The sequence below is a fragment of the Zingiber officinale genome, chromosome 9A, assembly GCF_018446385.1.
Source record: "Zingiber officinale cultivar Zhangliang chromosome 9A, Zo_v1.1, whole genome shotgun sequence".
Lineage (NCBI taxonomy): Eukaryota > Viridiplantae > Streptophyta > Magnoliopsida > Zingiberales > Zingiberaceae > Zingiber > Zingiber officinale.
Window position 1 is genome coordinate 118,509,960 of NC_056002.1, and position 25,479 is coordinate 118,535,438.

Here is a 25,479-nt window from a genome sequence, read left to right on the forward strand (position 1 = left end):
AAAAATCCTTTTAATACTCTAGTGGCCGGCCACCTAAGCTTGGGACCCAAGCTTTGGCCGGCCACCAACTTGGCTCATCCACTTGGTCTTAGCCGGCCCTAGCTTGGGTTCCAAGCTAGCTTGGCGGGCCCCATTGGATGGGTAAGAAGGTGGGTATGTGGTGGGTATAAATGTCTATATACAAGAGGCTACGATAGGGACCAAGAGGAGGAATTGGTTTTGGTCTTCCGATGAAATTAAGCATCCCGTGTTCGCCCTGAACACACAACTTAATTTCATCAATAATAATTCATTCCACTAAAGAACTATTATTGAACTACCGCACCAATCCCAAATTACATTTTGGGCTCCTTCTTATTATGAGTGTGTTAGTCTCCTTGTATTTAAGATAACAAATGTCTACTAATTAAGTAAGTTACTGACAACTCACTTAATTAATATCTAGCTCCAAGAGTAGTACCACTCAACTTCATCGTCATGTCGAACTAAGTCCACCTGCAGGGTTTAACATGACAATCCTTATGAGCTCCTCTTGGGGACATTCTCAACCTAGATTACTAGGACACAGTTTCCTTCTATAATCAACAACACACACACTATAAGTGATATCATTTCCCAATTTATCGGGCTTATTGATTTATCGAACTAAATCTCACCCATTGATAAATTAAAAAAATAAATATCAAATATATGTGCTTGTTATATTAAGATTAAGAGCACACACTTCCATAATAATTGAGGTCTTTGTTCCTTTATAAAGTCAGTATAAAAAGAAACGACCTCTAATGGGCCTACTCAATACACTCTAAGTGTACTAGTGTAATTATATAGTTAAGATAAACTAATATCTAATTACACTACGACCTTCCAATGGTTTGTTCCTTTCCATCTTGGTCGTGAGCTACTGTTTATAATTTATAAGGTACTAATAACATGATCCTCTGTGTATGACACCACACACCATGTTATCTACAATATAAATTAATTGAACAACTACATTTATCATAAATGTAGACATTTGACCAATGTGATTCTTATTTCTAGATAAATGTTTATACCAAAAGCTAGACTTTTAGTATACATCCTAACATCAATATCTCATATTGACTCATTTGGGCATGACCATGCACTTAGTGGTCTCACTCTATCAAGAATCATGATGTTACTCCCGTCATATAGGAGGGATAGATCCCATCTACATCACTCACATCCCTCCGCATAATTTGTTACATACCTAGTAATCACATTTATAGTCCACTCATTTACGGGTGACGTTTGACGAAGCCAAAGTATGCAACTCCTTATGTAGGGAACCATGGTGACTTCAGGTCCAAGGACTGGTAGTCATACTAATAGTCACATGAGAAAGTATATGACATTTATATAACGATCCATGATACTTTCTCATAGCGGGTCATTCAGTATACATCTCCAATGCATACCCATGTATCAACTTGATATCTAATATCCATGATTTGTGAGATCAAGTCATCGAGTTGACCTACATGCTAGTCTCATCGCATTAACATTGTCCCTGAATGTTAATACTTGACTAGGAATGATTAAGAGTAGTGTTCTCTATATCATCTCACTATCAATTCAACCAATCGATTGATATAGATAAGAACCTTCCACTCAAGGACGCTATTATACTTAGTTATTTGGCACCAATACAAGTAAGTATAATAACCATAAGAAATGTCTTTATAAATATAGGAATATGATACATCGAGTCCATACAACAATCATCACATGATCGGCTCTAGGGCTCTCATTAACAGCCTCGCCATGTTTAACCTGGAAGTCGATTTCTGAAATTAATATTTAATTGAATGTGTAACATGGGTGGATTTGGATCAATAATATTAAGTATCGTTTGTGATCCAAGTCTAAACCTCTAAGAACGAATCAATAATGTTAAGTTCCGTTTGCGATTCCTAATTTAATTTCTAAAGAACACAATAGGTTGTTAGGAATGGTTCAGGACTTTACAAAATTTTTGTACAGGGAAACCGGTATGATATTCCGAATATCAACCAACATAGATGACATCGTGATTTTTAAAAATTGAACACGTTTCGCGTCGGACCGACCTGATCACAGTTCGGGGGATTACAAAGCCTACTTTCCCCATGATGCATGAATCGAAGCCATATGTTGCCTGAATGACCGTGAGAATCATTAATGAGTATCCTTATCGATCGACCAATACTAGTGTTTTTAAATAGTTGTGACAGGGATCGACGCAAACACAAGGAATTAAGAATAAAGAAAGAAGTTCTATGCATGAAAATGAGCATAAAATTGCATAGTCATGATTTTTAAAGAATCTCTACAAAACTGAAGCATAATTATCCACTGGTGTTGCTTATCAATATCCAGAGGCATTTTGGAAAAAGGATAAAGTGAACCAAGGAGATGACAATTTTCGGTCTGTGAAACCAGAAGAGATGGTCGGAAGGAGTAACTACTAATTCGCCTGCAACCACATGGGTCATTGAGTATTGATATGTTCTAATTTGGTGCCACAGCAAGCAGAATCTGTAACATGGCAAACAAAGTCAATATTTACAACAATTAATCAAATTATAGATGAACGATGAACTCGAGATGCAAACATCGATGAGAATTTTTCTCTCGATAAGTATCATGTGTATCTATTGTGGTTATACTTACAATTAGAGGTATAAATGATATCCAAAAATATGCATTCCAACCTGCACAGAAAAGAAGCAATCTTAGATGGATCGAAGTACATGAGACTAGATAAGAGATGAACTTGCTAAAGAACGGTTGTTTCAAACAAGTTCTATACTAATAAAATTCTCCTTTAGTTCCCTTCTCTAGTTCTCTTCTCCTCTGCAAATCATCGGCTACGGTATTTCTACGACACTCATATGAAATATCTAGATTAAACTCAATTCACCAGCAATATTCAATGCTTGGAATATCATGACAAAAATCCACAAGTGCCAACTGCACAACAAAGAACGAAAACAGATTTGATGGAATATTATTATGTGATCTTTAAACTAATTCAGTTTTTAAACAAGCAAGTATGTTCATTCCATTGGCAAATACCTTATATCGGCAACCTTCTTGAAATCAAATTCGAGGACTCGTATCATATATTTGTAGAAGTTGAATTTAGGAATTGACTATTGGAAAAACTTGAATAGAAATACGACGTGTGGGTTTCAGTCCCACAAAGAAAGTGAAGTCTTCCGGCTGATTCGGAACAAAGGGCGTGAGAATCCAGGGCCCGGATGACATCAACCCGAGAGGTCTTTTTTGTGAACCCATTACTTGTAAAATCAGTCAGGACATGATATGTCCGCGTAAGACAACTTGTTGGCCAGCATACAAGACAAGGAAGATCGTCAGCTTGTCTGCACGCCACGTGGCAAGCTTGCCTGCTCGCCACATGGCAAGCTTGCAAGCAAGCCACAACACGTGGCAAGCTTGCATGCAAGCCACGTTGTGGCTTGCTGGCAAGCATGCAAGCCAGAACATGGCTTGCTCGTTGTGCTTGCAAGCAGAACAGAGGCTTGCAACAGAGGTCTATATAAGACCATTGAGAGGATTGAAGCAAAAGCAGAGGAAAAAAAAAACTCAAGTGATCTGTGAGCTTTGTATGAGTGCTTCTCTTCCTCCTTGAATCCCCATGTTTCCTTCCTTTCTGTTGTGCACTTCTTTTGCCCAACAAAAATAGCGATAGTTTTCGGATCTAGTTCAGATCGTCACGACAACCAATGCTCGGTTGTGCTCGTGATCTTGCCGTTTTATCCTGGGAAACAGACGTCCACCTAATCCTCTAAGCACCGCGAAAGGGCCGAATCTGTTTTAAGGAGACAGCGCTCTGCTGGACTCGGCATCCACTCTGAGTTCGTGTTGCAGCTCTTGACATCCTGTCAGCAACTCTCAGCACAACGTGGTGCCGCTCGACAACTCACGGTGTCCGTAACTCATCTACTCGGCGCGTGGCTCGGCTCGCTTGAGTCGACAGTTTGAGATTATCTGCTCAAACCTACTTGATTGTAAGTTCTTGTGACTCTGGTACGCACTCAGAAGCGTGGAAAAGAGCTTCTGAGAAGATCACACAGATTGTAACGGGTTTACTCCCAACATTGACTTGATGCAGATAGAAAAATAAATCGAGAAAGTAATTTTAATGATTTAGACATAAGAGTAAATCGTGAAAGTAATTTTAATTTTTTTTATTGTTTTTGTTGGAGTTAGGTCTTTAGGTACTTTTGATAATTTCATCTTTTTTATATTTTTTTAGGGTTTGATTCTGTATTTCTTTCCTTTGCATCTTAAGTTTTATGGTCTATCTAATCTTGTTTAATCTTTAAACATAGTTTTGATTAATGCTATTTTTAGCGATGGTCTCCCCCTTCGAACGATGAAAATTTTCTTTTTCCTAGTATTCTTGTGTGAATCAACAGGGATTAGAAAATTGCTTCCAGTATTAATGTGTGAATCAGTGGATTTGATAGTTGTTTCTATTATTCATGTGTAAATCAACGAAACCAATAGTTATCTACTGCATCAGCTTAGTATCAGAGTCGAGATGTTCTTGTATCAGAGCCGAGAAGACAACAACATGTTGATGGTATCAACAAAGTGTACAAATGCTATATTGAGTAATAGGTTCGAGCTATTAGTGAACTGATGAACAGACTGTAGGGTTTATGGAACAAGTTGCTGAAGATGGTAACAATTATTGAAAAGCAAAATGGACAAAGTCCAATCCAATGCAAAAATAATCACTGGACAACTCGGATCCAATTTACGACGAAGAGGAGGAGATATTGGTGCCACACCAAGAGTTTATGGAGCGATCTTGGGCGGCCATGGCGATCTGTTTGAGCTGGGGGAAGACACACCGTGGTGGATCCGAACTCAGGCGCCACTGTCTGTTTCTCCTGAGGTTGCGAAGTCTCTACCTACGAGTTTTGCCACCAGGCCTTTACCTCTGACGGCCAGGCCACTGGCTTCCTCCACAACATCACCAATTTTGACTACCGCCAGTGAAAGCTCCACCGCGCTCGATCCCAAATAGAGGACCTTAGCCTCGGCCTCTCCTCCCTTCGAGCGACCGATGTTTCGGACCTGATCTCCGACGCCACTGACGGCTCCTTTGGCAACGGCCAGTGGTGACCTCATCGCTGCCTACGCCTACATCGTTGCGTGACGCCACCGCATCCCTAAGTATTATATATATATATATATATATATATATATATATATATAAAAGATAAATGAGTCACTTAACGAACATCTTTATAAACTTCTTAACGAACATGTTCGCAAGCTTCTAAACGAATATATTCATGAGCTAACGAACCAAATACTATTAAGTTCAAGCTCGACTTGATAATATTTTTGAACTCGAAATCAAGCTCGAGCTCAGCTCGTTAATTTAATCGAATGAACTTTTTTTCGAGCCAAAATCCGAATAACTCATGAGCGGTTTAACTCGTTTACACACTTACTTAATTCATTACCAATTGACCAAACTCATCCACAAACAATCACCACTACATTAAATTTAATATCCCTAAGTATTCCACCATCAAAAATCAGAATATGTATAATTCACCTTCCAAAACTCACCTACATCTAGGACTCATCTAGGACACAACAATTTATTAACGAGAAAGAAGAAGAGAGCTAGCAAGTCGTGAACAACTCTAAATCCTAATTTGTCGAGCTGAGCGACGACCGGAGGCGCCGCCTTTCTGGCTCTGGAGAAGCTTCTCCCGCACTGCGTCCCCATGCCGGTGGCCTTGTTGGCACAGAATCGACAGATAGCACAGGTTGCAAAAGAAAAATAACACAAGGAGAGAAGATGGGCTGAGAAACGATTAAAAACACCGTGCACAATAGTTATAGAAAACTAAATGCACAGTATCCAGAAACGAACGCACAGTACCAAGGAAAAGAAATTGTGCGCAGAGATAATAAAGATGCACTGTAGCATTCCAAACAAAGAAACTGCGCAGGGAAAAATTAGACACCGACGCACAGTTGCAAGGGAAAAAACGGGAACTGAGGGAAGAAAATAAAAACTGGAGAAGAATATTATTACTGTGATCCACATTACAACCGAGAGACTCGACCCCTTTAAATACACCTCAACTGATAAAATTTGAAGCTAAAAATAGGGATGACTCATACCCTAAAAATAGGAAACGATAAAACCGATTAATGAAGAAAAAACCATTGTGCGAGAGACGGAAGGAGAAAAATATGGTGAGTGCTCCAGGTGCAGCAGAACGTGGCGATTCTATCCGTCCATGTCTGAATTATTTGCTTCATTACTCCTCCTAATTCTGACATGGCTCTAAGTCACGTATGCCGAGTAATTGTCGCATGGCAGCTAACTTCACTCCTGACAAAGCTTTAGTTAATACATCGGCTCGCTGTTCTCCAGTATTAATGAATTCAACCATAATCTGTCCCTTCTCAACACATTCTCTGATAAAATGAAACTTTGTATCTATATGCTTGCTTCGACCATGGAAGACAGGATTCTTCATGAGAGCTATAGCAGATCTGTTGTCAACAAACAAAGTCACCGGTTTTGGCTCTTCACCGGTTAATTCACTGACAAGGCTTCTTAACCACAAAGCTTGACAGGCTGCAGTTGTGGCTGCCATGAATTCTGCCTCACAAGATGAAAGCGCCACTGTCTTCTGCTTCTGTGAGTTCCAGGACACCAGACTTTCATTAAAATAGAAAGCCATTCCACTTGTGCTTTTCCTCCCGTCGAGATCGCCGGCTAAATCGCTGTCCGAGTAGCCGAATATACTAATTTCCTGGGGTCCCTTTGTGTAAGCAAGTCCAAAATAGATTGTACCTTTCAAATACCTGAGGATCTGTTTGACCACCTTATGATGCATGCTTGTAGGCTTTTCCATGTATCTGCTCGCCATGCCGACAGAATATGATAGGTCTGGCCGTGTGTGTAATAGATATCTTAGACAGCCAATGACGCGCCTGTACTCCGTGACATCAATTGGAGTCCCTTCTAGGTCTTTATGCAGTTGTGTCTTGGGTTCCATCGGCTGCTTTGTGGCATTACAGTCTGCTATCTGGAATTGAGATGGAATTTTCATAGCATAGGCTGATTGTCTAAGTAAAATTCGGCTCTTCTGTTGTTCCACTTCAATTCCTAAGTAGTAGGAGAGAAGACCCAAATCACTCATCTCAAATTCTGTCATCATTTGTTGTTTGAACTTGTTTATTCCTTCTGTGCTCCTTCCTGTCACGATGAGATCGTCAACATACACTCCAACAAGTATACTAGCTTCTCTTTTACCTCTTGTATATACTGCATGTTCTTGATTGCATTTTTTGAAGCCGAGCTCTTTCAGACTCCTGTTCAGCCGCATGTTCCAAGCTCGTGGAGCCTGCCGCAGTCCATAGAGGGCCTTGGATAACCTGTACACCTTGTGTTTCTGATTTTGTATTTCAAACCCTTCTGGTTGAGTAACATATATTTCTTCTTCCAGCTCTCCGTTCAGAAATGCCGACTTCACGTCTAGATGGTGTACCTCCCAGCCTTGATTTGCTGCAAGTGCAAGAATGACTCGAATAGTATCAAGTCTAGCGACAGGTGCGAATACCTCTTCAAAGTCGATGCCTTGTTTTTGCACATAGCCTTTAGCAACTAATCTTGCTTTATGCTTGACCACTTTTCCAGCTGAATCTTTCTTCAGTTTGAACACCCATTTTAGGCCGATAGGTTTGTGGCCTAATGGGAGCTCAGTTAGGGTCCAGGTCTTGTTCATCTCAATAGTCTTCAGTTCTTCCTCCATTGCTTTGTACCAGCAAGCCTCGGTTGCAGCTTCTTGGTAACAGGTTGGCTCTTCTGACATCATCAGCATTACCTCATTCTCCTCTTCATCAATACCAATTATTTCCTCAGTGTTGGCATAGATATCGGCAATGGACCTATAACGGACTGGCCCTTCATGAGACTCGGGTGAGGTAGTTGCTTGGGTGCTCGATGATGGTGTAGACGGACTTGATGCTCTTGTCGAAGATGGGTTAGCTAGACTTGATGATGGTGTGACATCTTTCGCCGCTGCCTCAATGTCTGCAGTAACAATCACCTCGTCGGTGTTGAATGCATTCACCACCACAAACTCAGGTAAGTCTTCTTTATCAGCACCTGCGTTCCATGTCCATTCACTATTTTCTTGAAATATTACATCTCTACTTACTTGTAGCTTGTTATGCCTTGGATCAAATAGACGATGAACTTTGCAGCCTTCTTCGACTCCTAAGTATACCATAGGTGAGCTTCTGTCGTCAAGTTTCTTAAGGTGAGGGGTTGTATTTTTTGCATAGGCAATACAACCAAACACCTTCAAGTGGGCAAGATGTGGCTTTCTCCCCATCCAAGCTTCAAATGGAGTACGTTCTCCTAGCGCTTTAGTTGGGAGACGGTTTAGCAGATAGACAGCATGCCTAACCGCCTCTCCCCAGAACCTTGCCGGCATATGTGTACCCTTGAGGAGAGATCTTGCCATAGCCATCACTGTGCGGTTACGACGCTCCACAACGCCATTCTGTTGGGGTGTGTAGGGAGCCGAAAGGTGCCTCTCAATTCCTTCATTTTCACAGAATCGAGTGAACTCCGTGGATAGAAACTCACCGCCACGGTCTGTCCGAAGTGTCTTGATCTTGTACTCAGTTGTGTTCTCCGTCACGGACTTGAACTTCTTGAATGCTTGGAATGCATCTTTCTTTGCTGTCAAGACAAATACCCACATCCACCTTGTGCAATCATCAACAATCAAAAAGAAATACTTGTTACCAGCAAGTGTACTTGGTGAAATTGGCCCGCAGATATCAGCATGGAGAAGTTCCAACGGCTTCGTCGCTCTAAAGTTTGCTTGGTGCGGGAATGCCGATCTTGCATGTTTGGAGATCACACACACCTCGCAAAGCTTGTTCGTCTGGGGCAATAGTGGCACACCAACCGCCAATTTCTTCTCCCCCAACAGCTTCAAGTCATGAAAGTTTACATGTCCGAGCCTTGCATGCCATAACCAGGTGGGGTCTTCTAGGCTTGCTTGGAGGCAGACTTGCTTGAATGTCTTCAAGGTTATCTTGTACAAGCGATTTTGCGTTCGCTTTACCAGCATCAAGAGCTTCCCACTCCTATCAATCACCTTCATGGTATCTCCTTCCATGTGCACCTCGTTCCCAGCTTCTGTCAACTGACCAAGGCTTATGATATTACTACAAAGTTTCGGAATGTAGTATACCTCGTGGAGGGTCTTCTGATCGTCGTTCTTGCATTCGAACACAGCCGCCCCCCTGCCCATGATCTCAATGGTTGATCCATCGCCAAACCTCACCCTCCCGGTGATAGTTTCATCTAGTTCTTGAAACTTCTCGCGATGTCCAGTCATGTGATTGCTGGCACCATTGTCAAGGTACCAAACGTCTTTGTCTTCACCTTTCTTGACGCCCCGGTACACCTCCGGTAGCAACCTCTCTTCACTGAGCAGAATGGTATCCTGCCGCTGAGATTCTTCGTGGAACATGGTCATCATTAGTGTTGGCTCTTCATCGGTGGCGCAAGTGAGGTGAGCCTCATCTCCACGACGCTTGCTGTAGCATTCAGACGCATAATGCCCCATTTTCTCACAATTGAAGCATTTTATGTGTCTCTTGTCACGAGTGCCACTGTTGTTGCCGCTAGTGCCTCCTGCACTATCTTGGCGCTGTGTACCACGACCACGACCGCGCCCTCGGCCACGCCCACGCCCACGCCCTTTGCCACGATTAGAGCTGTTGGACCCACGTTCCTTGCCTCCTGACGAAGTGTCCACGCTACTCCCCTTTTGTCGCATTTGCCATTCGGCATGAGTAAGTAGGAGCTCTCCTTCAGTGCCGTTAGTGTTGCTGCGTAATCGAAGCGTTCGTTCCTCGTACGCCTTCAGTCGCCCTATAGCCTCCTCAAATGGTATAGACTCAAGGTCGTAGAACTGCTCAATGCCGGCAACAATAGGGAAGAATTTATCAGGGACAGAATCGAGCAATTTTTTTACCAACGAGGAATCTTCAAGTGTGGCTCCAAGGGTGGAGAATTTGCTGCTTAGGGCGCTGAGTTTGCCAGCAAACTCATCAATCGTCTCGGTCTCTTTCATCCGGAGGGCGTCAAACTCGCTCTTCAACGTTTGTACACGTGCCTTCTTCACCCGATCACTACCAAGATATCTCGTCTTCAGGCTGTCCCAGACATCTTTCGCCGTCTTCTTTGTTGCAATTTGGAGAAGGATGTCTTCGGGGACACACTGCAAGATGTATGCGCGTGCCTTTTTGTCCTTCTTTGCATCCACCTGGGCTCCTTCCACTGGCTCCACCGTCTCCCAGACTCCCTGGGCATCAAGGATCGCCTCTGTCTTTATCGCCCACACAGTGTAATTGTCAGGACTTAGCATCGGATAGGGAAATGACACTCCGCCGTTCTCCTTTACTGGGATGCTCGACATTTTATAGAATCGTAGATTCTTGGATGTCTTATACTACCAACGCTCTGATACCAAATGTTGGCACAGAATCGACAGATAGCACAGGTTGCAAAAGAAAAATAACACAAGGAGAGAAGATGGGCTGAGAAACGATTAAAAACACCGTGCACAATAGTTATAGAAAACTAAATGCACAGTATCCAGAAACGAACGCACAGTACCAAGGAAAAGAAATTGTGCGCAGAGATAATAAAGATGCACTGTAGCATTCCAAACAAAGAAACTGCGCAGGGAAAAATTAGACACCGACGCACAGTTGCAAGGGAAAAAACGGGAACTGAGGGAAGAAAATAAAAACTGGAGAAGAATATTATTACTGTGATCCACATTACAACCGAGAGACTCGACCCCTTTAAATACACCTCAACTGATAAAATTTGAAGCTAAAAATAGGGATGACTCATACCCTAAAAATAGGAAACGATAAAACCGATTAATGAAGAAAAAACCATTGTGCGAGAGACGGAAGGAGAAAAATATGGTGAGTGCTCCAGGTGCAGCAGAACGTGGCGATTCTATCCGTCCATGTCTGAATTATTTGCTTCAGGCCTGCGTCAGAAGCCTCTTCGCCCCGGCGTAGTCCCTCGCCCGGATGCAGTCGTCGGCCTTGGCGCACGCCATCACCATGTTGCCGTAGTTGGTCGAGCACGCCTCGAGGAGCACCTTCACTGCCGAGTCCCGCTCGGACTGAGCCAGCTCGTTCATCTTGCTCCTCCCGATCCCCGTGGTGTTTATCCCGAGCTCGGCGGCGATCTGCGCCAGCAGCCACGTGTCTGCCTCCGTCGCCCGAGGGCTCTTGTACAGGCGGTCGACACAGAAGTCGTAGTTCACCCTCCGGTCGCTGTTCGACGCGTCCCTGCAGGTCTGCTCGACGTAGGCGGAGGCGGACTGGCCATGGAGAAGAAGCAGCAGCAGAACCATGGAGAGGGAAGTGAAGGAGAAAGAAGAAGCCATTTTAGGATTTTTTAATTTTCGATTGTATATATAGCAATGGGGGAAATGAACAGATATTGTTTTCCTAAAAAAGATAAATATCCATTCATTTTTTGTACGTTTCAAAAATAATAAATTATTTTAGAGAAATTAAATTGGTAATATTAAAATAAAATTTTGTATTTTTATTTAATTCTAACCAAAGAATTTATTTTCAAAAATATAATATTTATCCACTATATATATGGTAATTGTTTCAATTTAACTAAAACTTTCGTATAAAATATTTTGTTTACTAATTTAATTAAAATTAATGAAATTGAATTAAAATACTATTATAATAATTGCATTCTATTATAAAACGTAGTGAAGACAAAAATGCTAAATTGTTTTACAGAAATTAAATTGGTGTTTATTAAAATGAATAATAATTGTTTCAATTTAATTGAAATTTACTCTAATAAAATTTTATATTAAAATATTTTTTTACTAATTAAATTAAAATTAATTAAATTTACTTAAAATACTATTATAATAATTACAATCTATTATTGCAATTATTAAAGATAAAATAATAAATTGTTTTACAGAAATTAAATTTGTATTAATTAAATGAATAGTAATTGTTTTTAATTTAATTAAAATTTTAACCAATAATTTATTTTATATTAAAATATTTTTATCACTAATTTAATTAAAATTAATTAAATAGCTATGGGTGGTTTAATTTGGTATCGTATATATATACCCTATCAAAAAGATTGGTATAAGAAAATTTATACTATATTTGTACCGAAATTTCGATATGATATAAATTTTATATCGTTTTTCTTAAAACTTCGGTATTGATATTTATCATACTGAAAAATTTGATGTTATATAAAACTACCGTTATAATAATTGTTATAATTATATTTAAATAATTTTAATTAAATTAGAAGTTGATAAATTATTATTATTTTTATACATTATAGTACTTGTACCATTACTAATTTATATGGGTTATGATAGGCGAGTTCTTTTCAATGATGTGAAAGCTAAGGTGATGAGGGGATTCTTGTATTGGGTCGAATATACGATAAGATAAAGGATGATCAAATAGAAATTTCGATGAACATGCTTAGACGGTAAAAATTGACCGAGCATGAGTGTGCCTATATACACTCAGGCGGGCAATGCCCGATCGAGCTTAAAGACATTCAGCCTTATGAAGCTTCTCGTATATGATCGACCGAGCAAAGGACGACCAAGCATAAGTGTGCCTATATACGCTCGATGGACAAAGCCCGACCAAGTTTAAAAGTACTCAGTCTTATGAAGCTTCTCATATACGATTGGCCTAGCGAAGCTCGACCGAGCACAAGTGTGCCCATATACGCTTGATGGGCAAAGCCCAATCGAGTTTAAAGGCATTCAGTCTTATGAAGCTTCTCGTATATGATCGGCTAAGCGAAGGTTGACCGAGCACAAACGTGCCTATATACACTCGGATGGGTAAAACCCGACCGAGCCTAAAGGCACTCAGCCTTATGAAGCTTCTCGTATATGATCGGCCAAGCAAAGGTCGGTCGAGCACAAGTGTGCCTATATACACTCGATGAGCAAAACCTGACCAAGTCTAAAGGTACTCAGCTTTATGAAGCTTCTCATATATGATCAGCCAAGTGAAGACCGACCGAGCACAAGTGTGCCTATATACGCTCGACAGGCAAAGTCCGACCGAGCTTAAAGGCACTCAGCCTTACGAACCTTCCAATGTGCGATCGACCGAGCGAAGGTCGACAGATCACAAGTGTGCGCGCCTATATACGCTCGGACGGACAAAACCTGATCAAGCCTAAAGGCACTCAGCCTTATGAAGCTTCTCATATATAATCAGCCGAGCGAAGGCCGACCGAGCATAAGTGTGCCTATATACGCTCGACGGGAAAAACCCGACTGAGCTTAAAGAAACTCAGCTAGCCTTACGAAGCTTCTAGTATACGATTGGTCAAGCGAAGGCCGACCGGGCACAAGTGTGCTTATATACGCTCGGACGAGCAAAACCTGACCAAGCCTAAAGGTACTCAGCCTTATGAAGCTTCTAGTATATGATCGGCCAAGCGAAGGCCGACCGAGCATAAGTGTGCCTATATACGCTTGACGGGAAAACCCAACCATGCTTAAGGGCATTCAGCCTTATGAAACTTCTAGTATATGTGGTCGGCTTTAACGATCAGTCGAGATTGGCTTAATAGAAGGTATTCTCAGTGCATATATGACCGACTTTAATGACTGGCCGAGATTGGTTTAACAGAAGGTACTCTTAGTACATATATGATCGGCTTGAATGATCGGTTAAGATACAGACAACATATATGCAACATGTAACTCTATGCTAGCCTGACCAATTTGGTTGGAAATAGTTTCTTAAAGCTTCTTCAGGTATACTAAACGACAAAGAGGGTACATCTGGGGTACAAAAAAGATTTTTTAAACAATTATTGCAGGAAGTCCAGGTGGTACTTTTCTCCATCTCCAAACAAACTCTAACGAACCGGGAACCACCTCATGATCGCAAAGGTTACGTGAGGTGGTATAAAAAGGAAAATCATTTCCGCTAGCGAGGTACACAAGATCCAGTTCTGACACAAACACTTGCATCTGAAACTCTACTTCCATTACTGTACTTCTTCTTCTTCTTCCACCTTCGAACAAGAGAACTAACTTGAGTGTCGGAGGGCCTAGCCAAGGATTCCCACCCCGGTCCTAGGTCACTAACATTTTGTTGGCTCGTCCCGTGGTGCACATGAGCATTGAGAAGTTTTTCCAGATCTCCTAAAGTTCTTCTTCCTCGAGGCCATCGCCCACTGGAGCCAGTACGCCATCTCGCAGCTTTCAAATAGGATCAAATTGTAGGATTGAAAGAGTGCGATAGAGGGGGGTGGGGGTGAATATCGTGCTTTTTAAAAAAATTTCTTTTACTGGTTTAAATCAAAGTCATGCAGCGGAAAATAAAGAACAAGTTCGGTTACTTGGTTTGAAGCCTAGGTCAACTCCTACTCCAAGGTCCATGATCATTGATCGCACCGATGGGCAATCCACTAAAGCTCTTTTCTCTGAAAACCTCAGAGAGAAGTAGATTGTACAATGAAGTGAGTAAGATAACAACAGCCTACTATCTTACTTTAGATTAAGTACAAAAACAAGCTAAATAAATATACCAATTACTTAAATAGAAAATGCAGCATGATCGGTACTTCTTGGATGATACAACAACTTGCTTGATGGAGGTAAAGAAGAGTAGCACGAACAACAGCAGCTAACACAGAGATGAACTTCGGACCAAACAGATTTCGTTGCTTTGTTGCTTCCTTGCTGAGCCTCGGACCTCGATCTCTTTTTATAAGATTGGCCAACGTTCGATCGATCGATCCACGAGTTCGGTCGATTGAACCCACTCCCTTCCTTCTTTGCTAAGATCCGATCCTCAAATATTAATGATGTTTAATGGTCCCGTCGACCGATCCCCTTATTCGGTCGATCGAACGATGAGCTTTCCCTATTCATAGAGATTCTTCATTAATGAGCCTTTAATGCGATATCGTTCGGTTGACCGATCCTCTGGTTTGATCAACTGATTATGCCTTGATCAGACTTTGCTCTACTTTTATCTGAATTGGTGTCTGTTCTGAGTTAGCCTTGTTCAATCGACCGATCATCGAGTTCGGTCGATCGATCAGGCCGAACCTACAAAACAGGAGAACTACCTGCAAAGTGTCTTCTTCCTGAATTTTCTTCTTCAACTATATTTGCAGGCTTCACCGAATTACATTTGTTCTTTGCAACATGTTTCTTTATCTCAGAACAATCTCTTTATATGATCTTTTTCTCTACACTTGTAGCAAGTGATCACCTTCTTCCTTCTTCACTTAGAACGAGCTCGATCCATGTCGAGATTTGCTTCTACTACGCTCTTGGTTGCTATTTATCACAAGTCATTCTCCCTGATAAACCTCATTGTTTATTTTCTTCTTCTGGTGAAAACATAGAAACGTACCTGTGATCTCCTTTAATTTAAGAGTTTCTTTAACTTACATCAAAGTAATAACCAAATTCTCATACGTAGGAGATGAAGGTAGAGAATTCAGCAACATCAGTGTCTTGTCTTCATCCTCGATCTTTACATCAACTCTCTTTAAATTGCTCATGTTCTGGTTGAATAAGTTGATGTGTTGGCTTAGATCAGTTCCATTTCTCCTCTTCAGTCCGTATAACTTTTGCTTGCGATACAATTTGTTTGTTAATAACTGTGACATGTATCGACTTTCTAACTTTTGTCAAACTATCATTGGTGACTCATCGTCAATGATATTGTACATCACATCATCTGTAAAACAAAGCCTGATTGTTGCGCCTTTGCCTGAAGTTCTTCCCAATCCTATCTCTCCATGCTTTCCGTTTTTTTTTCTCCTAGCGCCTTTACCATGCCTTGTTGTACCAATAAGTCCTTAACTTTTCTCTGCCATAATCCAAAGTTCCTGGTTCAGTCAAACTTCACCATATCAAACTTGGCAAAAGGCGTCCCCAACATGTTGAAGAAATCCGCCAAAACTTTGCTCTGATATCAATTGTTGCGCAAAAAGGGGGCAACACCTCTCAACCTCTAACGTAGAAGAAGAGAGGAAGAGAGAAAGAGATCTTGCGGAGCAATGAGACAGAAGCATAAGAAAGAGCAAACACGAGGAAGAGGAAGAAGAAGAAGAGGGAGAAGAGTTACCGTGATTCAACGGGGTACCTACTCCACAAAACGGCTAAAACTTTATTAGAATTATCTTTACACAAAAGAATCTACACCATAATGATGATACTTCAATTAGATTCACAATGATCCCTATAAATAGTGTCCAAACTCCAACATGCCAAAACAAACCCGAAAAATCATAATAGAATTCTGTTATGAAAAAACTTTACAAAATTGTTACGAAAAACTATAAAAGAATTTTTTCCATTGTTTTTTATTTTCATTTGTGACATCCCTCGTATTGGCCTTTACTCAGATATGAGTCACCCGTCAACAGAAAGACGTGTTATAGTGTTCTAATCCAAATGTGGAGAGAAGAGGTGGTATGGAGTCAGCGGGGAGGTTACTCGGCATATTAAACTAGTGGCCCTACTTTGGCATATCTCATAGTAGCAACAAATTTTCTCTTGATAATTATTCCATTTTCACGTCACAAGGCTAGACACTGAAACCCAATATATCTATCTCATTTCTTCTATAAACCACTCCATGTAGACACTATTCACGGCGACAAGCTAGTAGTAGGGAAATTTCTTGTAGTTGCTCCTTTCATGGTACTTAGCTAGTCTTGGCAACTGAGAATTACATGGTAAGCACTATTTTTTTCTGCAAGTCTGTAGCTGCCATAATATGTTATTTTATCTTCACAGACTGATGTCTTATGTATCTTTAGTTGTGAGAGTTGAGAAAGTTTATACTAAGAAGACTTTACTCCTTTGAAGATTAGATTAACATAGTCAAAGTATCTTTTCAAGCTCGTTGCCAACTTGAGTCCAAAGCGCACCCGCGGATACTGGAAGCGGAGGCGCACCCGCAAATGTTGGAAGCGGAGGCGCTACTGGTGGAGGTGGAGATGAAGCCCGCCGACATCGCGGCGGTGTTCACGAGATGCGACACTGCAATGAACAAGGTGGTGGAGGAGATGCAGCGGCGAAAGGAGCAGACCGCCGCTTGACGGTGACAGAAGTAGAATGCGTGGAAAAATTAAAGGCCGGAGGTTTTTTTATAAATTACATTTAAGAAAGAGGAATATGATCAAGACTAGGGTTGTAAACGAGCCGAGCCGAGTTTTGGGATGTTCAAGCTTGTTTGATAAGATAATCGAGTCAAGCTGAGCCGAGCCGAGCTTAAAATGAACCAAGTCTTTGAAATGGTTGTTTAAGCTTGGTATGGTTTATTTTTTTTATAAGTCTGAGCTTATTTGAAGCTTGGCTCGAGCTTGGTTCGTTTAGATATTATCGAACTCTCAATTCAAACTTGTTTGATTGTTTAAAATTTTTAGTTATTTGATTGATTATTGTGCTTGATAATTCAAATTTATTTATTTATTTATTTATTTATTTATTTATTATTTAGCATATTGATAAAAGTTTTATTAATGAATATGGCTTGTGAATATTGTTCGCGAACGTTGTTCAAGAACATTATTCACGAATGTTGTTCACGAACGTTAACGAGCTAAACACATATTATAAGTACTCCGTGGTAGTTTTGATATGGCCAACCAATTAAGTTAAGTCCTGTGTATTTGATCCTTGTGTCTTAAGTGTGCAAGAGTTTAGGAACACAAGAAGTCGAACGGAAGACGTACCTAGCGAGAAGGATGACACGAAAAAAGAGTCGACAAGCTTGGTACATCCGAGGAATGAGATGCTGCGGAAGAGTACACCGGTGGACGAGACGGGCGTGCACAACATTCAAGGGACAAGAAGTGGGAGAGGAAGCCTGGTTGAGAAGAAGGTTGGAGTTGGGTTCAAGTGAGCTCAACTTCGATTAGCCGAAGAATCACCCATGCGAAGAGATCAGCTATTGAATTGATTTATCTTGTGAAAGGCGTCTTCCATAGGCTGGAAGGCACCTTCCCTAGCCGTTACTCGAGGATAAAGTTTTATCCTCAGGGGATAAAATTTGTCCGATGGAAGACGCCTTGGACCACTTTAAAGGCATCTTCAAGCTGCGAATAATATTTTCTAGAAGATATAAAAAGACCCTTGGACTTAAAAAATATTCAACAACTCTTGTATTGATTTCTTAGTTTATTTCTGAGTGTCCAATGAGTGTAAGAGACCTCTCCGCCTTCAAAGAAAAAAATTTTCTAGTGCTTTTCATCTGCCTTAGATTAACAATCATCTAGATTGTAATCAAGTAATTATGGCTTTCTTACTTACATTTTTATAGTTATTTAGTTTATTTCAGTTTTAATTTAATTGTACTTTTTAACGAAGTTGAAAGATCTAAAAAGGATTAGTTTTATTTTTTACAGGGCAATTCACCCCTCACTTCTTGCCAGTCTACCTACACCAACACATATATGTTTAAGCTTGTTTATTTAATTTAACGAGATGTTCCAGATTGTTTATTTAATTGATTTTATGTATATTAAACAAACATAAACAAGCTCTTACCAAGTCGAACACCAAGCTCGTTCACCAACACTTGGTTCATTTACAAACCTAATCCAAACCACAAAATTGAGATATAAAATTATTATAGCATCCTTATATTTCTAAAAATTTAAACATAAATTGTAATTAATAAAAAATTTACACATAAATGTTGTTATTATATTTAAATTTTTGATGATTTTTTTATATAGGTATTTATGATCCGCCCCCCATTATTGTCATTAATATTATTTTTGGCATTCTTTTCAGGTGGCTCGAACGGGATGGGTTGCTCTAGTCAGAGAATACTGAGTAACTTCCAAATATTTACGTGGTTATTCTCTTCCCATATAGCTCTTTTCATGAAACCAGTCACCCAAAGAAACCAAAATTTTGCATGATCAATGGAACTATATGTGCAGAACAAATCCTTTTTCTTCAGGAAATAAACAAGATAAAGTAGCTAAAATTTGGGCATTTGGAGGTAAAATTAAGTTTTGTTTGTGAGGAATCGATCGTGCTCAATGTATCCCCTTATCTTTTTTGTGTTCACTCTTCTCATTAATCAAAATTTTGTGGTTAAGTCAAATTAATGGATCAGTATAATCTATCCGTTCGAATCAACTAATTTTAGAGGTAATTCCAATCCGGCCCTTTAAAATTTTCCACCGAACACCACTATAAATCAAGAAATGCTCAAAAAGACTCATCCAAATGACCAGCGTTTTTAAATTGTCGTCTCACTAGAGAGAAATTCTTACATTGCGCCACAGCTAAGATTCGACCATTAAATACATGATTAATCGTGCCTAAATACTACATCATTGTCCGGGGCATTTTCTTCTTATTCATTCTTGGTAAAAGGGCATTAATGTAATTCCGAAGGCACAAGGTTTTCTTTAGTTATTTCTAAGTTTTCTCTAGCTAATTATCTTGGAGGAATGCCGAAGGGCATTGCTTAAGTGGCTTCAATCCTCTTTTAAACTGAAGATGAATCACAAACCAATTTAACTAAAATTTAATATATTTCACTTGAAACTATAATCACAATTGTATACTTATCCCAGATACACAACACAGAAAAGGTAAATGTTTCGTATGGATTCATCTATTGAACAATAGGAATTGATTTCAAGCAGTTCACTCAGTTTACAGTGTAGCTAAAAGCCTATACTTCAGAAATCTCATTTCCTCTCCTTCCTGGAGTAGTTTCATGGCCAGCTACATTCTGCAACAGAACACCTTCAGATTCATCAGGCTTCTTGTGTCCTTTCACTGTCGTACCTTTGGCGTTCTTCTTCACCCCCTCAACCCAACCGAATAGCTTTGTTTGCACATTTTCATCAAATATGACCTTATTGAATGAGTTCCCCATCTGAATTTCAAAAGAAAGTTAGATATCGAACGACTAAATTTTGTAAAAGAGAAGTATGAAGGAGAAGATGAGGCCAAAGATCACCTGAGTAACAATGGCATAGAGTGGAAGGGTGCTGTAGCCGCAGAGGAGCTGGATCAACACACTGGAAGGCAGCAGATGATGAATTAGAAGACGTCGTGGTTTTTATGAACTGAACACGGTTCAGACTGACCTGATCACAATTCGGGGGATTACAAAGCCTATTTTCCCCATGATGCATGAATCGAAGCTATATGTTGTCTGAATGACCAAGAGAATCGTTAATGAGTATCCTATCGATCGACCAATACTAGTGTTTTTAAAGAGTTGTGACATGGATCAATGCAAACACAAGGAATTAAGAGTTGAGAACTTGTTGCAGAAAGAAAGAAGTTCTATGCATGAGAATGAGCATAAAATTGTATAGTCATAATTTTTAAAGAATCTCTACAAAACTGAAGCATAATTATCCACTCGTGTTGCTTACCAATATCCAGAAGAAAAATGCAATCTCGAAGGCATTTTGGAAAAGGATAAAGTGAATCAAGGAGATGACGATTTTAGGTCTGTGAAACCAGAAGAGATGGTCTGAAGGAGTAACCACCAAGTCACCTGCTATTGCAGAATGTTTCTCAGCAACCTCATGAGCCAACTGAGTAATGATATGTTCTAATTTGGTGCCAACAGCAAGCAGAAGCTGTAATAAAATTTCAACAATTGATCAAATTATAGATGAAGGATGAACTCAAGACGAAAACATTGATGATAATATTTCTCTCAAAAAGTATCATGTGGATCTATTGTGGTTACACTTACAATTAGAGGTATAAATGATATCCAAAAATATGCATTCCAACCTGCACAGAAAAAAAGCAAGCTAAGATGGATCGAAGTGCACGAGACTATGAGATGAACTTGTTAAAGAACAGTTGGTTCAAACAAGTTCTATACTAATAAAATTCTCCTTTAGTATGAGATCACCGTCTATGGTATTTCTACGACACCCATATGAAATATCTAGATTAAGTTCAACTCACCAGCAATATTCAATGCTAAGAATATCATGACAAAAATCCACAAATACCAACTGCACAACAAAGAGAGAAAAGCAGATTTGGTCAAATAATATTAATTGATCTTTAAACTTCAGTTTTTAAACAAGCAAGTATGCTCATTCCATTGGTAAATAATTGGCAAATACCTTATACCGACCACCTTCTTAAAATCAGATTCGAGGACTCGTATCATATATTTGTAGAAGTTGAATTTAGGATTACCTTTACAGTGAGTCTGTGATAAATAGATTCAGATTAAACAAAGACATAGGTAAAGAGAAGGAAGATGTTTAGACCTGTAAATACACCTAATAGTTTACTTTCTTACCATGATAAATCCTAGTCTCATAGTAGTATAATCTGTCTTGGTGATCGATCCATAGAATTGCTTAAAAAAAGAACGCTGAAATGAACACATTCATACCAGAAAAATTAGAGAATCTTCTTCCTAGAAGCAGATAATACTTCATTTTTTCCTAGTTCAACAGATAATTAATCTTGTTTTTGGTTTTTAACAATATTCTTAAAGTGAGGCCTACTATGTTTTCCTTGCTGACCAGTTTTGAGTATCAAAGAGATCTTACATACCAACCAACTTGATATGAATGAATCCTTTCCAAAGCCCGAGAAACGCTTTCTAATAAATTCAAATTGCTGCACTTGATTGATCTTTAAGGGAGCTACATAAAACCAAAAAGTGATGTTGGTTCAGCAAATCTGTTCCCTTTCTTTTCGCATATATCAACAAAAAATCCTCATCATATGACTCAGTGTTACATTCATACCATTCCCTTGAGAATTCTGAGCCAAATCCTCCCAGTTTCTCCATGTGCGCATCTAAAATATCAAAATGGAGTTGAATTCTTAAAGATAACATATAAGCATTCAAGAAGAAACATAGCAAGATTTAAAATGGATATCACTCTTTACCTGTGCAAGTCCTAGAACAACAGTGATGGCACTGAGTACTACATGACTGACGGCCAAAACAAAGATAAAAATATGTAGCTCATGGATTGCCTCAAGTGATAGTAATGGAACTTTTCCCTGAATAGACAATGATGTGAAAGAAATAAAGGTGCAGTCTTGCATTCAAGGAATAAAAGTGTTTCTTTCGGCAATTGAAACTATAGGAGAAGCTGTATCGAACGACTAGAGGAATTTGTGCACTGGTATCAAGCAGATTATACTAGCTCAGGAATAACAACTGTTGACAGCATCTAAAAGGTAAATATTTACTTCATTCTACCACAATAAGTTGAAAAATGGATTCAGTCAACATTAGGAGAATTGCATCTAAGCAAGATTCCAGATTATGATTAGTTCGTAGAGCAGTATCTTCACATGTGAATAAGGATCACAAAACAACTCTGCAAAGCAAGACACCATTAATCATCATCATCTCGTAATTGGTATAAAGGGATTTGTTTCTCGAAATGGAGAATAAAACTGCAATTAAAGTAACAAATTACACAGATGATCAACTACTAAGTGATGAACAACTAGGAGTATAAGAATCTCCCAGTCCACAGATGAAGAGAATTATATTGCAGGAAGAGAGAAATTCACCTTCTTCTGACAGTAATTCGAATCTCCTCCACCGGCCAACAGACGACGACCACCCCCGACTATCCCACCGGAAGAGCTCACGGAATAGTGGGCCGTCAAAGTTGCATCATCATCCCTCTTGCATGGACGTAAATGGTGCGTGAGGCTCTCGGAGACGCATATCCGTTGAATCGACCCCTGGAACACCACCAGCAGCAGCGAGATGAACCCCAACAGCATCAACTCTGCAAAGAAAACCTTTCCCTCTTGTAACTACGTCGAGGGACAGTATAAACATCTCGCGAAAGGGAAGGAAGAGAACTGACCTTCTTTGATTTTCTGAAGGGCGTCGAACAAATGCTTCTGGTTCTTCTTCTTGAGGACCTGCAAGATCAATTTTTTTTTATCAGCATGCTCAGCGCAGACGGGGCAAAGAGGGGAGGAGGGTGCAAAAGTTGCACCTTTCCGAGGCGATGGAGCAGGCGCTCGAAGATTAAGGAGATGAGGACAATAACACTGCAGACGAGAGCAACAATCCATGTGGGAGTGTACTCCAACGTTGGCGCCGACTCGTCGCCACCTCCTGCCATTGCTGCCCCGTGTCCTTCCCCTCTCTCTTGGCGACTGTATATAGAGCGCAGAGGAAGCACAGGGGAAGATGAATAGGAACGCGCGATGTTGGAGTGGAACAGGCCTGGTCAAGAGGGGAAGGTGGAAATAAGCGAACTTTCATTGGAGCTTCAATAGGGAACAACATCGTCGCTGTCAACGGCGTGGTTAAGAGGAAACCAAACCAGAGTGGCGACGTACATACAACTGACGTTCGTTTGAGTAATAGCTCCTTTCTTTTTTTTTCCGCCCTCTTCAGGGTAGCTGAGCCCGAATTAGGGATCATAATTTCACCTGATATCGGACCGAATAGAAGAGGATACGGACTATCGATACATCTAATATCTGACATGAATTTAATATGATATTAATTTTAATATATATTTTTAATGATAATAATTGAATAGAAAATAAAATATAAGTATAAAAGATATTTAATATTTTAATGGGTATTAATATATCTATTAGATATCCTATACCCAATGGATATGAAAATAAGGGATATAGAATTTGATGACCTATTGTCATATCTAGCAAGGTCTGGTGTTTGAATTTTGATAAAGTCGAGATAATGTCTCATTTATGTGTTAGTTACTATTCCAAAGACTAGTAGTTGTCCGTGATTTACCTTCTTCGTGTTGGTCCTGAGACGGATTGATGTGGGCGCTGAGAACGAACGTATTTTTTTTTATTATATTGAATGATAGTCGCAGGGAGAGAAGATAGAGATGAAAGGATGGGTAAACAATGGGGAGGAGTGCTTTAAACCTTATTGGGAAAGAAACGAGTTAAATGAAAAACTTTGTTGGGAAAGAAACGAGTTAAATGAAAGGAAAAGTATAAATTGGAAAGTTTTTACCTCTCATATCCATGAAAAAACAAAAAACAAAGGGAAAATTTTTACATCCCAATTTGAGATCTAAGAAAGGGGAAGGGACCTAAAATATTTATTTTCCAATCTTATCCTTTAAAAAAAATTCAAATCAAAATCTAATTTAAGAATTGAGAATATTTTATATATGTAATCTTTGTTCTCCTCCTCCCATAGAGTAGTATTCTCAATTAATTTAGGCATCTAAAGTTTGAGATTGGTGTATTATTATTTGAACCCATGATCTTTTGGTCACATGGCAATAATTTTATCATTGCGCTAAGGCTCGTCTTCAAGAATTTTTATCATTAATCAATTAGAAATCTATAGTTCGATTTGCAGCATATTATTAAAAAATTTTGTCATTAATCAATCAGAAATCTAGAGTTCGAGATTCAGTTACAGCGTATTATTAAAACTTTTCTCATTAATCAATTAAGAAATATACACTATTATGATTCTCTTTAATCCTACATCTTAAGATTGGCAACACCACGAGCAGGGAAGTTGTTGGGATCTTGATATCCGGCTAAAGGGGGTGAATAGCCGATCACCCAAATCGTCGCTTTCTACACTCGTTAGTACGCAGTTGAAATACAAAACAAAATACTAACAGAAAGCTAAACCCTAGAAGACAAGAAACACCAAGCAAACCTTAATGTGGAACCGCCACATCAACGACCCCCCTAGAGCCGGTCCCACGGATATGGAGGGAGGTAAATACAGGTACACAACTGAAAGCGCATAGCCGGGATGCTAACCCCAAACAATGACACCCCGAGGATCGAACCCTGGACCTCACGGCCACGAAACCATGCGTCCCCAGCTGTGCTACGCCCTGGGGACACCAAGCAAACCTTAATACGTTTATGTAACGTGGTTCGGAGATAGCTTACTCCTACTCCACGGTTGTCCGTAAGGTAGACGATCTCGATCCGTCGGTGGATGACTCCCCGAAAAATCTCCGGCTAGATTAAGCTCATTGTTAGTGGAGAAACCTCGCCATAAACACTTGAATACAAGCACACCAATCATACGAGGGCTTGGGAGACTATAATAGAGGTTAACTACCTCTATTTTGTCAACCTTAGCCAAACACCTAGAGCTCTCTTAAATAGAGCTTGGAAGGAAACTCCTAGCTGCGTTTCCCGCCACCAGTCAACTATAATATTCTGTGCCCTGACCCAATCGACTAGTCTAGTTGCCACTCGATTGGTAAAACCCTAACCCTAGGGTTTTGACCCCCGAGAACATTCACTCAGCACTCGTCCTTACCCGACCAACCTAGACGCACACGGGTTTATAAGCCTGGGGGTCGGTCGACCGGAGCCGTCTGATCTAGGT

At 40.0% G+C, this 25,479-nt stretch overlaps 2 protein-coding genes and 1 long non-coding RNA gene across 3 annotated transcripts; 1 reads left to right on the forward strand and 2 right to left on the reverse strand.

Annotated features, from left to right (window-relative positions):
- The first annotated feature begins 7,311 nt into the window (after positions 1-7,311).
- On the forward strand, positions 7,312-7,856 carry LOC122021389. The gene is made up of 3 exons (XR_006122543.1): positions 7,312-7,451; positions 7,521-7,624; positions 7,712-7,856. It is a non-coding gene; the product is annotated as an uncharacterized LOC122021389 (long non-coding RNA).
- A 3,243-nt stretch (positions 7,857-11,099) lies between these two features.
- On the reverse strand, positions 11,100-11,510 carry LOC122019520 (pectinesterase inhibitor 8-like). The gene has a single exon (XM_042576977.1). The coding sequence runs from the start codon at positions 11,508-11,510 to the stop codon at positions 11,100-11,102; it is 411 nt and encodes a 136-aa protein (XP_042432911.1).
- An 8,225-nt stretch (positions 11,511-19,735) lies between these two features.
- Positions 19,736-23,573, reverse strand: LOC122021812 (MLO-like protein 15). Its single transcript, XM_042579971.1, has 15 exons — positions 23,466-23,573; positions 23,117-23,349; positions 22,982-23,039; positions 22,677-22,900; positions 22,038-22,154; positions 21,893-21,944; positions 21,696-21,787; positions 21,436-21,510; positions 21,254-21,342; positions 21,090-21,139; positions 20,869-20,909; positions 20,540-20,749; positions 20,246-20,313; positions 20,116-20,176; positions 19,736-20,031 (listed from the first exon to the last, which is right to left on the reverse strand). The coding sequence occupies exons 1-15, from the start codon at positions 23,548-23,550 to the stop codon at positions 19,825-19,827; spliced, it is 1,662 nt and encodes a 553-aa protein (XP_042435905.1). The 5' UTR covers positions 23,551-23,573; the 3' UTR covers positions 19,736-19,824.
- Between the last annotated feature and the right edge of the window lie 1,906 nt (positions 23,574-25,479).